Source organism: Dromiciops gliroides, chromosome 5 (assembly GCF_019393635.1).
Source record: "Dromiciops gliroides isolate mDroGli1 chromosome 5, mDroGli1.pri, whole genome shotgun sequence".
Lineage (NCBI taxonomy): Eukaryota > Metazoa > Chordata > Mammalia > Microbiotheria > Microbiotheriidae > Dromiciops > Dromiciops gliroides.
In genome coordinates, this window is record NC_057865.1 from 70,513,177 (window position 1) to 70,530,845 (window position 17,669).

Below are 17,669 nucleotides of genomic sequence, written 5' to 3' on the forward strand. Positions count from 1 at the left end.
CGATCCAATCTTCCATCCTCACCCAAATTAAGCTTTCATTAGAGCAGCATGATATCAAAACCTCAAACATTTACTCTGATCGAGGTTTATTCAGCAAGAGTGATCTTCTCAACCTTTTATTCTGAGGAGTACATTCTTTTATAACAATTAACTTCTTAAAATTCCACTCTCGTGAGGCTTATCTGATTCTTGGGGGAAAAAAATACCATCTTCTCTAATGATGAGAGCCAAGGATAATAAGAGGCATCAAGTTTGGGCTATTTTATGAAAATGTTTAATCCAACTGTTTCTTTGGAATGTAGTAGTCATAGTTTGGAATTTCAGTTACAGTTCAGTTCTAGGTGGATTTTATGCTACTCAGTGTCTGAGAATACAAACGTCATTTAAAGTTAAGGCTTCACTGTTCATTTTGGAACAATTTACAAGTGTCCTATTGTCATAGAAAATAAAAATTTCTGTAAAAAAAATTTGCACAAAATTTCATGATGGTACAAAACATGAAGCAATAATATACCAGTAAAATGAAATCATTTTACTACAGAAGATTTTTTTTATAGTTTTTCAATAAAGAAAAAAATATGTTATTTTACACTTTTAAAAATTATGAAACAATCTAAAACAATATAAACTGAACATTCTGTAACACTGCCTTTACAAATTAATAACTTTATAAACATATAATTTTTAAATATATTTATCAGTGCAAGATACTTTTTAATTTAAAGTCGCAGTATCATTTTTCCTTGGTTGAAGGCAACTTTAAGTCCGTCACCTTCTAAGAAATGAAGTCTTTAGTGCTTTAGTCCTGGTTCTGGACTAGATGCCATCGGGGACAGAACTTATTCTTCTTTTGTGGCCCTCCATACTTTACAAGAAACAGCATTTCCAATCCAAATAAAACAAGATGAATGGGCTTTCCACACTAGGAGGCAAATTTGACTCCCAGTAGCGTATCAGAGAGACCAGTCCTTATGCAGAAGACGGGGAAAGACCTACAAATCATTATATACAACATGACACAAGTACATGGAAAACAATAAAAATTTCTTTGGGATAATTGGCTGTCTTGATACCAGGATGTCTCACTTGCTATGGTTTTAGGAGCCCTAAGTCCTGCCCCACAGAAGGCTTCTACTTTGTTCAGTGACTTGGAAAGAAGCCCAGAGGCATTCATTCACAGGAGCCACCAGTTCCCCTGCTTCTGAGTGAATTTTTGATATGGGTTTTAATATTTACTACTTTCCTCATCTCAGAACATTTTCCTTTCCTGGCCCCAAGATTTAGAGTTTTTCCTCTCAAATTAACTAATATCTTTTAAAATTTCCCTTGAATCTTCCAACCAAACAGTTTCATTGGGGTTTAAAGGAACCCTGACAACCTTCCTTACTTAGTCAACCTGAGTTCCAAATAAGAAGGTTCCAATGGAATATTTAGCATTGAAATTTCATGACTTTTGTTAAGCCTTTCTTTGAGGTCTCATTTGTAACCCAATTCAGTAAAAAACGTACCCCACAAGCCCCCAATTTATCTTTTCCCCACTGAACCCAAATACTTTAATTTTGATTCTGATTTTGGGATAAAAAGACCAAGTGAGCAAAAAGTTGAAGGAAAAAGGATACTGTCACTTTACAGAGTTAACGAGAAGCCCAAAGTTAGACTTTGGGGGGAGAAAAATTAGGAATTTTCCCTTATTTATTTATTTTTAAACATAAAGTCTAGTAAAATCCTCTGCCATTGTCAGCAAATTAAAGCTGCAGGTTTCTTTCCTCAACAATGGCAAATGCCTATCTTTTAATAAGAGAGAAAAGACACAGAGAGATAGAAGAGAGAGAAGAAGAAGAGAAGAAAAAGTTTACATCTGAAAATACATTCCATATGAAAGGACAATAAAAGAGGATATTGCAGCTTTCTACAAAAGGGTCAAGAGACATGAAACCGAATTACAGGAAAAAGTAGAACAATCAAAGCCAAGTTGCCCAATCTTCTGAGCCCTTGCCTTCCTGGGGGACGGAGGGGTAACATTTCACACTAAAATATACTTTCTTCTTAGTCAGGACACCACCAGGGTTTGATTAAAGATAAGGGCTTCTTTTCACCAGAGGGAAAGAAAGTGGGTCAGTCAAGTGAACACAATTAGAACCAGTACAAACAAAAAGGCACTTTAGAGGACATAAATTAGCCAGTGCCAAGGACTGTTTGTTTCGGTTTCCGGTGGTACACTCGGGTCGGTTGCCAGTTGTGGCTGATGATGGCACGTTATTCTGTATGGAGTTCACAAGCACGAAGTCGAGTACAACACTGAAAACATCAAGGGAGATTGGACCGTATTGCTTCGTAAACAGAGCTGACACACTATACTGGTACTGAGGTGACAGTACTCTCTCAAGAAGACAGCCTAACCCTTCTTTGCCTATGCACAACATGAGCAATTATACACAAGTACAGGCGTGAGAGTCCACTAAATTGTGGTTAATCCAATCTTTTCTGGGCACTGAGTTACAGGCAGCAAAGGGACCCCACTGAATACACTTGGTGACAGCATCTTGGATTTTGCACAGTTTAGAATAAAATCCATCAAAGGAAAAGGAGAAAGAGAGAAGGGGAAGAGGGAAGGACGAAAGGAATCATTAAGTCAATCCTACTTGGTCTCAACACCAGCATCTGCTTATTTAAATCAAACCAACAGAAAAAGCTGACTGTTCGTGGTTCAGATTGTTAATACAGATGATTGTTCAGGTTTGTCTGTCGGCTATACTCATCAAACCTCCTGAGAAAAGCTTGGCTCAGCGTCATCAACGCATGTTTCAGCCTGTACAGTAAAGGAAGATCAACAGTTCCCCAGCACGCTCAAGTTATGTCCTTCCACTTAAATTCCTCGACGTGTCTTTTTATCTCGGCCTTCATGCCTCCGAGTAAGTGTTTTGTGTGTTCAGTTTGTCTTTTTTCAACTTTACGCCATCCACAAGTTCAAAGTTGTAATTCTCCAGGGCAGATAAATTTCTTTCAGACATACCATTGTGCCAACAGGCACAGTACAGGACAACCCCACATATGGCTCCCAAAAGGACACCAAGGGCACTCATGGCGATGATGGTAATGAGGATGGGGTCCAAGGTCTTCAACACATTGCCCGGTTTCCTAGAGATGTTCTCATCACCCTCTCCTATTCCTTCGTATCCTGGTGTGCTTCCTAAAGGGGAGAGGAAGAGGATAGAAGTAATTTCTCTGTGAGCAGTCACAATACTAGATGAAAGTTAATGGGAAAAAATGAAAAAGATGCAGGGTCTGCCCTTTCTTTCACTAAGAGTCTTGGGAAAATTTGTAAAAGCTGAGATCTGTTCCCCAGATGACTGGGTGTGACTTATGGGGGCTTAGCATCTTGTACCTGGGTAAGGTCAGATGGATATTAACTTTAGGATCAGATGGATATTGATTTTGGGACCAATCATCTGGTATTTCTGACCAACAAGGGCCATATTTTATTCTAATTCAGATTTCCTATGGGATTTAGGTTTTAGAGTACCTCTATATATGATAGCTAATAATAATAATAATAGTAGTAGTAATAGCTAACATTTATATAGTGCTTACTATATGCCAGATATAATGCTAAATGCTTTACAATTATTACCTCATTTGATCCTCACAACAGCCTTAGGAGGTAGGAGCTATTATTATCTCCACTTTACAGTTGAGGAAACCAAGGCAGACTAGCCCAGAATCACATAGTTCATAAGTGTCTGAGGCTGGAATTGAACTCGGTTTTTCTTGTCTCCAAGCTCAGTGCTCTCTCCACTGTTCTATCTAGCTGCCTGATAGTCATATGGAGTAAGTACCAGATCAAATCTTTGGTCATTATGATTTTTTTAAATTCTTAGTCACACACCAAGTCAAAACATTTACTGTAGGGATTTAAACATCCCTTGTTTATTTGACTCATTCTAAAACCAGACTTGAGGAAGCATTCGGTGCCATCCTTTTATGTGGTGGAGGCTCCAAACTCACTGTGTGTTTTACATGTGTTTGTCCTGCTCAAATATAAAATTTTTACTCCACACAACAGTGTTTTCCCAAGCCTACTGTGGTTTCATTCAAGGCAGAATCAAGCCTGCAAGATATGCTCCTTCTGAGAGCTAAAAGCAAAGAGAAGTTTGGCAAAGCTTAGCAGAGCTGGAATGCATTTTAGGGAGGCATGAAGCACAGCCAAGATACCATGCTGGCTAGAAGTCACTTCATCCTCCGTGGCCTCACTGTCCTGGTGGTTTCACCCGAGAAAGCAACAGAGCTCTGCAAATCAGTCACTGGGGAAATCTTCGCTTTAGTGTGGTGCATAAGGAATTATTAACAGGGGAGCCTGGTGACTAATTACCTTGTACTAGAAAGGAGACTAAAAATGTTAATGTTTGATGTTTACTTAATGGTGTTCAGAACAACAACAATTCTAATCAAAGGAAACTAAAAATATATGCAGTGGGTCCCTAAACAGGGAAGAGGGAATACAAACCAAGGGACATATTAATACTCTCTCCCTTGATGAAATATTGTTTTGAAACAATGTCTAATAAGGTTTACATGACTGTGTAGATTCTGCAACTAAGAACCATGGAGAATATATTAATATGCTTGATGGACCAATGACTATACACCAAGTGTACTTCTGGATGCAGCAAGAGTACATGCATATCTATGCTGAGTTCTGGCATGTACTTTAATGTGTGGAAAACATGCTAACTCTGGGAATGGTGGGGGCTACTAATGAGAACACTTCATGGTAATGATGGTAGCACCATGTCAACCCTGGTGGTTTTATTGGCTTTGGTGTTGGATACCTTCTCTTAAAGTTGCCCAATACCTTCTGGGAGGCAGTACAATAGAATAAGAAGACACTGGCTCTACAGAGGTCTTGGGTTTGGCTTTTAGCTGTGTTACTTGTATGGCCTTGGGTCCTTCTCACCTTTTAAAAGAAGGTGTAAGACTGTTCTATGAAGTCTCTTTTGAATTCTAGATTCTACAAAGTTTGGTGACCTTTGACAATTCTTAAACCAATTGAAGGTAATAATTTCTCAGGTGAAGGAGGATCAATTAAAAAGAAAAACCTTGAATTATCATAGGAACCAGGGTTCTTGTGGAATAAGAAGGAAATGGAAGGAAGGAGGTCAAACACAATAACACAGTGGACTGTGCAGGACAAAGAGTTTGCAAACATTTCCCAGTGATTTGTATTTGGTGAGTAACCAGCAATAAGAGTTTGAATTGGTCTCCTTTAGATGTCAAGGCATGAAGATGTTTTCTCCAGGATAACTAGGGCTTGACTTAGATTGGAGAGAGCCACAAAATGTTCCCTTGGGCTGAAATTCTTATGCAAAATGATGTAGGAGCTAATTGGAAACATGAAGAGAAATCTTAGCAAGGTGTCTTACAACAATCCAAACCAGGGCCAGAGGATTTATATTAAATTCACTTCTATGACAGATTTCAATGATAAATGAAAGCATCATGCCAGATCTCATAAGCAAGACAATTTTACCTGTTTCAGCATTTCGGTTTTCTTTGTCCTTATTATCCACATCCGTTGATTCTAAAGAGGAAAAGAGAAAATGGATAATGATCATTAAAAATGCAAACATATAACACACACATAGGTACAGGTATTTTCTAGGTCCCCTTTGGAGATGCCAGGAGGCTCAAGCCCTTCCAAATGATTAGAAATCAATAGAAGGGTGAGAAGAAAATACAGATAAATTTGCTAGTCAGCCATAATTGTAATATTTTGGCTTAAGTTTCAATAGTGGTTATAATGGACATCCTTGTTTCACCCCTGATCTTATTGGGAATGCTTCTAACTTATCCCCATTACATATAATGCTTGCTGATGGTTTTAGATAGAAACTATTTATCATCTCAAGGAAAGATCCATTTATTCCTATATTCTCTAGTGTTTTTAATAGGAATGGGTGCTGTGTTTTGTCAAAAGCTTTGGTTTAAGTTTCAAACCCCACCCTCAAGCAGCACCCTCCTTAACCAGTGATGCTTTTAGGGAATGGGAGGAAGCAGCAGAAGTTTGAGTAAGCTTGATAAGCAGTATGGATATAAGACTAGTCTTGGAGTCAGGAAGACCTGTCCCTGCCCCATACTGGCTGTGTGACCCTAGGAAAGGCACTAAGCCTCTCTCAGTACCCTTAGATAATAGACACCTGGCTTGATTTGGTTACAAAGACCAAGGTGCAGCATTCCATCTCTCCTACATGAAGCATGCCTGTAGGGAGACTGGCAAAGCTAGAAACTTGGAGCCCTAAAACAAAAATTTCAGAAGAGAAGCCCTTCCCTTTTGTAAACCATGACTTGAACAGGTGTCCTTCTGCCTCGTCAGCCCCCAACTCGCTACTCCCTTCTCTGAAATCCTAATGCATAAAACACATGCCTTGGCAATGACTTATTTGTTTTCACAAATGCCACTTTTGTCTCTTCCAGATAGACCATAAGCTCACTGGAAGTCAAACTGCAATGGGCCCTTCTTCTATATTTCCCACAGTATCTAGCACAGAGCAAGACACATTGGGAAAACAACACATGTTCTGTGATTGACCATGGGACAATTGGGACTGATTGGCTATGGTGGCTTTTGCACTTTCTACCTGAAATCTGAGCAACAAATATTCAACAAGTTGAATAACTGATCTTTACAAGGGGATACTTCCCAGATATTCAGGGGGGTTGGCTCCAGTGGGTATTGTATACAAATATAAATGAACCTATTGACATCTTGGTAACTCTCTATAGATATTGATTGAGGAATCTGTCGGTAGGGAGCCCCATTTATTCTCTTGTAGCCCTATGAAGTGCCTGAGTCATGCTGGCCTTATGAGTAATTATCAGTGGCCAGCACCAAAATATTAAGCATTACTCTTCCCTGTCACAACCTGATAAATACAATTTATACCAGTCCACTGGGATATCAAATGTAATATCTCTTTCCATAGATCAAAAAAAGACACATTTTTTTCACAGTATTTTTTTCCAGTTGTCACTTCAGTGCTTCAGAGTCTGTGTAGAGTTAAACACACTGCAGGGAAATGATTTTGGAAAGCAAAGGAATTTCCAAAAAAACAAACAAACCCCTTAACCCCTCATTATTATAAAGAATAAGTTTCCTTCATCTTAAACTGATGTCTTAGATTTGTCCTCTTTATTTATAATTAATGCAGTAAATTTATATGATGATACATAATATTAAAGTCAGAGTGAAATAAATGAAGCTTAAGATAAATAAGTATGCTACTACAATGACATTAACAATGACTTTTGAAAATGGTATAGAAAATTTAGAATTATGGTCTAGATTTTTTCCCAATATCACTCATGCTTCAAAGTGGCACTACCACCAAAGCCAACTTTGGGTGTAAAGAATAATTCTCATTTAATTAAAAAATCAATTTCAGTTATTTGGGGGAGAGAAACCTTTTTGCTAATTCATGATAATGCATTATGTTTATAGGGTTCATAATTTGCTGACCTGACCTTAGTTATATTTAATGCGACAAAATTTTCCAAGTTGACTATGTGTGTTTACACATCAAAATACTTGGAATTATCCAATTGTTTAAATGTTTTAGTTACCTTCCAGGTATTTTGGTCTGCTGAGGACAATACCCTTAATAACATCTTTTGTAACTTTCCCAGAGAAACAATGTGACATGGTGGATAAGTAGGTAGACTTGGAAACAGAAAGACCTTGGTTGGAGTTTCACCCCTGACACTAATTGGCTATGGGACCCTAGACAAATTGATTAAGATCTCAGTTCTCTGAGAAACTCTCTAAGACTAAAGGTACAGGGAAAAGTATTGACTTACAGCAGTGAAGGGAGTTTCCTCACCTGGGAGTTCCTTATACCAATTAAATCATGTCTAGTCCTTGTGCCCTATCTTTATAGACATTTGGTTATTAGATATAGCCTTGCATTTATCTTCTTCCTTACTGGTGAATCCAAAGCAGGCATTTGATGAACTAAGGTCACTAAATGTGTGTTAACACACCAAATAGGGATACCAACCAGGAGATGCTGCATTCAACAGCCCTTCCTCCATTTCGGGAATTCTTTTTTATCCTTTTTTTTTTTTTTTGGTGAGGCAATTGCGGTTAAGTGACTTGCCTGGGGTCACACAGCTAGTAATTGTCAAGTGTCCGAGGCCAGATTTGAACTCAGGTCCTCCTGACTCCAGGGCCAGTGCCCTCCCCCCATTTTGAAGGTGTGTATAGACAGCAGATAAAAAGAAGGGAGAAACATCAAACTACCAGTTAACAAGCATTTATTAAATGCCAAGTCTGTGCAAGACACTATATTAGGTACTGGGGATGCAAATACAAAAGTGAGAGAGAGGAACTCACACACTGGTATTTTTGTTTGTTTTTTGTGGGGCAATGGGGGTTAAGTGACTTGCCCAGGGCCACACAGTCAAACTGGTATTTGTGAAACTGGTCCATTCAATTACTACAACAAAGCTATTTGTTCTAGAAGGCATAAGGGATCGTGAGCCAGGTGAAACAATATGGCCCCAAGGGTCTGTTAATGTAGCTAACTTTCACGTGTGCATCTCTGTGTCCACCTGTGTCATGTGTATTCTTGAGCGTGTCTTATCATCTGGACTGGACTGTGAATTGCCTGAGGTCTTTAGCCTGTGTAACACTGAAAAGCTGAGGGAGTGATAATTGTTTGTTATCAGAGTTAACTCTAAGCTGTAGCCTCAATGACTCATTTTGGATCTCTCTAGTCTCTCTGGTATCAGAGGTTACAGAACCCTGATAATATGAAATGACTTGATGTTAAACATGATTTCAACTGGCACACATATCTTACCAAATCTATCTACCTGATACTGAAAATCTAGTTCTATTTGAGCAAGATAAAGACAAGAGAAGTATTAAGAACATTGTGCTAAGCCATATCTTCATTAGTCCCCCTCCATGGCACTTCATACTCACTTTTACAATCCTCCTGTGAAATGTGGTTATTAATACTAATGTCGTCAACTGCAATCCCTCCAAGGTTTCCTTTTCCGATTTCACCCTCAACAATCACCTAGAAAAGTGAGAACATTTTCACACTATTGAACTGATCGTGCCAAATTGTAGTGCTTACAAATGCTTGCTCAGCTTTAGCAACAGCAGGCAAATGAAATTCACGAGCTCTCACATAAGCACATGCTTTGCTCATCAATTGATATTAGCTGGTTGGTATGGTGTAGAGCATCACTTCACACATTCTTTTAAAAATAGAAACTTTAAGACTAGAAAAAAAAATCAGCAGATGAACGGGATGAAACGTTGTGACGGCCCAGAAATAGTTTGTAAGGCAGAATTTTCTGTTCTTTCTCAGGTAATTGCTTCTATTCATGTAATTCGGGAGACCAGAAAATATGCTGCCATTATAATTTTCACAGCAACAATATTCTAGACTCAGAAGGATCACCACCATCACCACCACCACCAGAATTTCTAGAATGTTTTTTCCTCTCTCTCTCCCCTCTTTCTTTTGCATAATACCCAGGAGGTTACATTTTCAAAGGGGTCTTTGCACTGCTCTCTCTGCTTCTGTTTCTAAAGCCTTTGGACATTCTTTAACTGATCATATGACTGCCCCTCTACGAGGCAAGCCAACATACCTACATACCTGATAATGTTTCAGAGACTTGTGAAGTAGAACACGTCCTTCCTTCCAGTGGTTCCCTTGATGACCAATCGCAGTCCAGAGTGTTTGATCATATTCATCTGGCTTCTGGTAACGCAGTTTGACCCTCAAGGTGCCAACATGGGAACCTGACATGTGGTACCAGAAGGTCATGCAGTGGGCGGAGTTCTGAGAATAAACGATGGGGCTCAGCAGCCGGGCTACTTTGCCCTTCTGATTTTCATCAGCTTGGGAATAGATGAAGTTACCATCTCCTGCTGTGACAATAAGACTGTGTTAGGAAGAGTGGCTGCATTCACTGTTCTTTTGCTTCCTTCTCTTTGAAATGTCTCTCTCCCCTCCAAGCCCATTTTTCCCCAGGCAGAGCTGCCAGGACCCACTGTACTAAAGGGAAAGGCGGGGGCGGGGGGGGGGGGGTCCTTCACAGAGAAACTATTCCAAAGCTCGGTAGCCAAGACTCTTCTGTGTGCGTGTTTGCAACAATAGCTTGATTAGGTGAAAAGCCTGGTGGTAATTCTTTATTTTGTAAAGCCCCATTAATTCATATCCTGCTCATTTGGAAGCATGATCATTTTGTCATGGTTTGGGGATGAAGTCTGGCTTCTTGGAGAAAACAAACTGCTTTTAAGCACTTTTAATACCACTCCAGCAAGGCTCATTTGCCTACAAGCAAGGACTGGACTCACGCACAGTGACTCTTGACTACTCATTAAAACATATCCAGGGCTTCTACCTGATCAACATTTGTCATAAATGTTTGTTGAGTGGTCTTGTAAATGTTTTTTTTTATTGAATTGAATTTATGCAGAGTCTGTATGTAAATGACACTGTCCTGGGAACCAGCCAAATTGGAACAGAACACAGACCTGTCTCCTTCATTATGGTCAATGATGGGGATGACAGTTGCAAAGTACTTTTTATCTAAAGTCATATATACATACACACATACATATATACATGCATATATATAATATATATGTGCTTTATATTCATACATATACATACATTATACTTATATCTCTATCATCTCTGTCTCTGTCTCAGTAGCATCTCTATCTCTGTTCTTATTTGGTCCTCTCAATGATCCTGTTACAGATGAAGGCAGTTAAGTGACTTGCCCAGGGTCACACAGCTAGGTGTGGGATTTAAACTCAAGTCTTCCTGACTTTTGGTTCACTGCACTATACACTGTGTCCCTAGCTGCCACCAGTAGTGTCAAGGACATATGCATACACAAGATATACAAGTATACGATGGATATGTGAGTCTTTTTTTGTTTGTTTGTTTTTTTTTGTTTGTTTTTTTAGTAAGGCAATTGGGGTTAAGTGACTTGCCCAGGGTCACACAGCTAATAAGTGTTAAGTGTCTGAGGCTGGATTTGAACTCAGGTACTCCTGAATCCAGGGCCAGCGCTCTATCTACTGCACCATCTAGCTGCCCCGAGTCTTTTTTTGATTTGTTTTTTGTTTCTGATAGAGTTGTTGGTTGAACCAAATCAATAACACTTTGTATTGTTGTTGTTTAATCATTTTTCAGTCTTGTCTGATTCTTCATGACCCCATGTGGGGTTTTCTTGGCAAAGATATTGGAGGTAGAACAGAGGTAAATAGGGTGAAGTGACTTGTCCAAGGTCACAGACAATTTGTTAGCTGCTGGCTTATACTATGTGCATATTTTTAAAAGTATTTTATTATTTTCCAGTTACATATAAGGATAGTTTTCAACATTTGTTTTCACAGGATTTTTAGTTCCAAATTTTTTTTCCCCACCCTCCCTTCCCTCTCTCTTCCCCAAGATGGAAAGCAGTCTGAGATAGGTTGTATATGTATAATCACATTAAACATATCTCTACATTAGTCATCTTGTGAAAGAAGAATCAGAGCACTGTGTATATTTTGAAGTGGTACAATTACAGTTTTATAAAAATAAAATTCATTCATTGCTTTTCTCTAATTTGGCTTGGGTTTCTCCCTAGTTTGTGTGAGATAGTTAGGTTATTCTTGCATTTGATGTGGATAGGGGGCATCTGCATGGTACAGTGGATAGAGATCTAGGCTTGGAGCTAGAAAGATGAGTTTGAATCCAGTTTTAGGCCCTTACAAGCTGTGTGACCTTGAGCAAGTCACTTAATCTCTGTTTGCCTCAGTTTCCTCAACTGCAAAATGGGGAAATGTGATATTTGGAAAGTACTTAGTACAATATCTGGCATGTAGTAGGCACTATACAAATATTAGCTATTATTCTTATTCTTGTTATCATCATTTGTAGTAGTGGTGATGGTGGTGGTACTATTCCTATAGCCCCTCTTGCTCTCTTTCTCTCTCTCTCTCTCCTTCCCTCTACACATACACATATACTTACATATACACACATATACTTATGTATGTATAGTTTTGAACTGTGAGAATTGTTCCTCCTCAGGTCTAGGCACCAGATTTGAATCCATCTAAAGTCACATTTTTGAAGCTCTTTGGAATGGGCTGATTTTGGCTATAGAGATACTCTTTTAGCTGTAATTACTTACTATTGGTTTTGCTTTTAATTGTCCCCAATGGGAAAATTTCCCTCTGTCACCACTGGGTCTAAAGATATAACTCATGCTTCATTGTTTGCCCTTCAACAGAAATCACTCAAGCCAATGCTAATGCTTAAATTTTCCCCGGGGGGGGGGGCTATGACTTCATTGGTGAGGACAACCCTTCCAAGAACTCAGTTTCTAATCCCTCTGTGACTTAGAAGAATCATCGGGGTGGACTGTTCATTAATCTACGACTCAGTTGGTGATGAACCTTTCTGAATTCAAACAGGTTGGCCTTCAGACCACGGATATATAGTTGGTCAATAGACCTGTGGCTCAAGCATTTTCACCTTGGTAGTACCTGCCAGAGCTGGTATTTTGATATTCAGTTACCTGAAGAAGCCCGTAGTCATCTCCATGTTACAGTGAAGCATTGGAGTAGGGCTAATGCTAAAGTATAGACACTGGAATTATGATTCTTATTCTCTACTTTTTTTTTTTTTTTTTTAGTGAGGCAATTGGGGTTGAGTGACTTGCCCAGGGTCACACAGCTAGTAAGGGTTAAGTGTCTGAGGCCGGATTTCAATTCAGGTACTCCTGACTCCAGGGCCGGTGCTCTATCCGCTGCACCACCTAGCTGCTCCGATTCTCTACTTTCAATGAACAGTCAATATATTTCAATATATGCTGTGGAAAGAACACTGACTTTGAAATCAGATGACATCAGTTCAAATTCCACTGCTGAGACTTATTACCTTTTTGACCTTGGGCAAGGTCACTAAGCTCCCAATGCATCAGGCTTCAGTTTCCTTATCTGTAAAATGAGGGGGTTTAACTGAATGGCCCTTTCCAGCTCTAAATCCTATAATCTTAATACTATATGAACTCAAAGTGAACTGATAGGAATTCAATTCAAGTTCTTGGTTTCAATGAATTAGTATGTTCTTTTCCTTCCTCTGAGTTAGGTTTTAGAAATAATAATAATAATAAAAAAAAAGATTTCCTATTCAAGAGTATGGAGAAGGAAATGGCAAACCACTGCAGTGTCTTTTCCAAATAAGGCCACGAAAAGTCAGAAATGACTGAAGTGACTGAACAGCAAAAATCCTAGAGTGGGCTCATTTTTGTGTCCTAGGCCTTTTTATCCTGGCTGCCCAAGATTAATGCAAAAGATGATTGATTAAAGAATTTAATATAGCAAATATTTTCTAAGCACCTACTATTTGTATGGAACCTTGGTAGGTACTAGAATACAAAAACAAAATGGTCCCTCCCCTCTAGGAATTTACAATCTATTGAGGAAGAAGGCAACATTGTCCTAGAAATTGCCTGATTAGAATTTAGCTTCCAGATCTTTGCTTCCTCCTGCCCAACTCCACTCTTCCCCACCACGGAAAACTCCTGAACCCCAAAACCTTGTCAGAGAAACTTCATTGTGTCACTGTTAAAAGTCTAACATGGAAATTCAAACAGAACGGCTTTAAATAAGTCTAAAGTTAGGCAGCATGACATAGTGTCTGGACAATATTATTTTAAAACTGTTCCCATGGCTTGAATCACAAATTTTTCTTTAGAGGAAGGATGGATGGAAGAAAGGAAGGAAGAAAGGAAGGAAGGAAAGGAAGGAAAGAAGAAAGAAAGAAGGAAAGAGTAAGAGATAGAAAGGAAGGGAGGAGGCAATAGAAGGAAAAAAGGAAGAAGAAAGGAAATAGAAAGAAGGGAAGGGAGAGAAAGAAAAGAAGGAAGGAAGAAAGAAGAAAACTAGTGATTGTGAAAAACTAGAAAATTGTGAAAGTGTGTGTGTGTGTGTGTGTGTGTGTGTGTGAAGTTTTTTTTTTTTTTTGGCATTTTAGTAGACATTTATTTTTAGTGACAATAGAACTGGTCCAATAGCAAAGCTGAGATAGTTGGTCATGAAAACAGAGGAAGCAGCACTTTTCGGGCTGTTAATTTAAAACCCCCAAACATCCTCCATAATATGTGCAATCAGAAAATACGGATTTTTTTTTTCCTTTTAGGGATTTTATCCCAGTTCTGGGTCAGGAACTCTGTGTTCATTGTCTCAATTAGTGCTTTCTTTCTGCAGCCTTTTAGCTTTTGTCAGTCTCTGGCTCGCTTAGCTTTTAACCTCCTTTGAATGTCAGATCCTACTGAGCCATTTGCCTTCACTTTGCATCAATTTTTTCACCATTACTGCCTTCATTTCAGTTAATTGCATTTAGTTAATTTGATACCATTTATATGTACAGTGCCATTTACAGTCAAAGTATTTTAAGTTTTTTAAAACTACTTGTCTTACGATTCAATGAAAAGTGTCTCAGGACTGAAGGAGTCCAATTTTATCTAATTTCCTTGTCATTCTCATTAGGGCAAGGGGGAAGGCCTCTCTGGCACACTCGGTGACTTGATTCACTGGATAAAAAGGGAAGAGCAAAATAGACCAATACTCCATGTCACTCTGACCCACTCTTCCAATGTACCAATATGGGGGGGGGGGATTTTCTTTTAATGAGGTCTCAACACACAAGCAAATTCCTACTCTGGGGGTCCTTGGGGAAGCCATTACTTATGAATAAGCAGTATTTGGAAAAATGCCAGTGTATTGAAAGTTTTTATCCAAGATGAGAAATTCTTACTTCTTTATACTATCAGATAAGTGAACATCTAAGAAGAAGTGAACTGGGGAAATGATAAGAATGAACTGGAATTGTTCCTTCCCTGTCGTGGTAGTTCCTTTCCACAGGTGTGAAAAGGTTATTTTATTTTGGGGTGAGGTGTAGAGGGGCACATTATTATTATTATGTTTTTGATGCTGCCTTCACCTGTTCAAAGTAAATTAAGTGAAAGTCTTTCAAAACCAAAGCATATCAAACCATATCTGAATAAAAAGAATGTGGTGGACATAATATACTTGTAATTCATTTGAAGAGGTCTCTTGATACCCTTGTGGACAAGGTGAAGAGATATGGGCTAAGAAAGTGCAGCTTGTTGGATTTGGGATGGATTGAATGACTGGGCCCTGAATATCATGTTTAATGAATGAATGGATAGTTGTCAATCTGGAATAAGACCTCTAGGGGAGCACCACAGGGCTCTTCTCCTTAGCCCTATTCTACCTAATATTGTTAATAATAACTTGGTCAAAGGCATAAGCATCAAGGTTATCCAATTTACAGATAACGTGAAATAAGGAGAGAGTGTTTATTGATATCTATGTATGGCTATATCATTCTCTATATATTTTGGCTCAGATTATTTGTAGAGTATATAGCGGAGTGTCTTACACATAGTAGGTGCTATATAAATGCCAATTATTGTTATTTATTATTACTTCCCTTAGAATATCTTGTTTTTATTTTAACACATATTGTATATATGCATAGACATATACATACATACGCTCATATATATGTGTGTGTGTATATATCTATATATCTATATGTATCTTGAGGGCAGGGACTTTTTCATTTTTATTTTTGTGCACCTAGAACCTGACATATCAAGTGCATTGATTCCTGACTCTGAATCTGGCTCTTTATTTTATTTGTTTGTTTGTTTGTTTATTTGTTTGTTTTTTTTTTACAGGGCAATGAGGGTTAAGTGACTTGCCCAGGGTCACACAGCTAGTAAGTGTCAAGTGTCTGAGGCCGGATTTTAACTCAGGCCCTCCTGAATCCAGGGCTGGTACTCTATCCACTGTACCACCTAGCTGCCCCCTATTTGTTAAATTTAAGATGACAAGCTCAGGATCCCCAAACATCTTGGTAGACTAGAATGCTATACCAACTCAAATAAGATGACATTTAATGGAGATTAATAAAAACTTTTGAATTAAACCCAACTGCATAAATATGAACAGAAAGAGACACACAAAAAGAAATAAGGAATTTTTAGAGTAGGGCAAATTCCATAGGAGTCAGCAGTAAGACCAGCACTCAAAAAAGTTAAAAGAAAGAATGTGTTGTCTAGAACAAGGGAGGTTATAGTTCAACTGTATTGGGTTCTGATTTTAGGAGGACATTGACAAACTAGACGCTTTCTAGAAGAAGGTGTGAGAAATCAAACCATTCCATAAGAGAATCATAAGACTTAGGAGGAGCATGATAGCTAGCTGACTTCAAGTATCTGAAGAGCTATGCTGTGAAAGAGATTAAATGTGTTTTCCTTGGCTCCAGGGGGTGAGCCCTGGAGCCATGAGTGGACAGTTGTTGAGAGACAAATTTCAGCTAAATAATAGAAAAACATTAACAATTAGAGCTCTTAAAAATGGATTGGACTCTGTTAGGAGGTGGTGAATTCCTTGTCCCTGGAGGTCGTTAGCCTTTGTTGGTTGTATGGCCAATTGAATGAGATATTATAGAGGTGATTTCTGCCTTTCTAACTTTATGATTTTATTTTTAAAATTTTAGGTACAAAAATGACTTATTCAATGTGCATTTTTCTTCTGCTAAAAGGCTTCCCAGGAGGGACATCGCTCATAGGAGAAATAAAACCATCATTCTTTGCTTCTTGCTTTGAGTTAATCTTTATATAAGAAGGGAAAAGACAACTAGGATGTCTTGTCAATAGAACCCCATTTGCAAAGATCTTGTCTCAGGATGGATTTCTAACTCTGAAATTCACAGACACCAGTGCAGTCCACTCTCCCTATCATCCCCAGAGAATTCTCTGGTTCAAAAAAGATTCTTAGTGAGAATGGAGTTTACCATGAACTCATGATTACCTGTGTGATCTTGAATAGGCCCGGTTTTGCTCGTCAACACACTCCATTTTAGTTCCACATGATTGTCGTGTTCCCACTGACAGAACGTCTTATGAGATCCCCAGCCAAATCCACAGTTAAAACCATATGCTGTAAACTCTTCATTGGTCAGGGAAGAGAAAAAAAGAGGCAGAAAAAAGACAGAGTTAATCATCTAATTTAGAATAAAATAGAGACCTCAATTAGTCAATTTATATGAGATTCATTTTCTACTCCAATATTCTGGGAAGGCCACAAATATCAGGACTGCCAGGAACTTGAAATGCAGGGAAAATGTCAAATGTTTTCAAAATTTCATTTAGCTATTCTTTACTGACTTTAAACAGATTAGAGATGGCAATGTCAAATTGGTTTTACATAAAAAAAATTAAAGATCCTATCTTTCAGTGACATACAGAGTACCACTTGAAGTCCCTCCTTTCACAGTATTTAATGGGTCTTGATGAGACTGAATCATATAGACTGAAATCCACTAATAAGAATATTGAGAGGAGACTGACCCATGGACTTCAAGAAATCTGGGTGTGTAGACTGTTTTAAGAGTGCAATGTTGATGCTTATCCACATTTCCACAATATATTTTTAAAAGTTTTCACAGTTAGACTAGACATTTCATATGAAGTTTTTTTGGGAGGAGAATTAGAATTTTTGTGCTCTTTATATAATAAGTTTAAGGTTATTTTTTGTTTGTTTTATGGTTTGT

The 17,669-nt window shown here is 38.4% G+C and overlaps 1 protein-coding gene across 4 annotated transcripts in view; it reads right to left on the reverse strand.

Annotated features, from left to right (window-relative positions):
• Window positions 1–260: 260 nt before the first annotated feature.
• The window catches only part of NRP1 (neuropilin 1), a 184,008-nt gene continuing 166,599 nt past the window's right edge, over window positions 261–17,669 (reverse strand). For 2 of the 4 annotated variants that reach the window (XM_043965789.1, XM_043965791.1), the window contains 5 exons: window positions 16,928–17,065; window positions 9,669–9,943; window positions 8,981–9,077; window positions 5,528–5,578; window positions 261–3,190 (listed from right to left, as the gene is read on the reverse strand). In XM_043965789.1, the coding sequence (XP_043821724.1) occupies window positions 2,901–3,190; window positions 5,528–5,578; window positions 8,981–9,077; window positions 9,669–9,943; window positions 16,928–17,065 (851 nt within the window). In that variant the 3' untranslated portion in view covers window positions 261–2,900. The remainder of the gene's footprint in view (window positions 3,191–5,527; window positions 5,579–8,980; window positions 9,078–9,668; window positions 9,944–16,927; window positions 17,066–17,669) is intronic. The other 2 variants (XM_043965792.1, XM_043965790.1) reach the window with 1 other exon arrangement.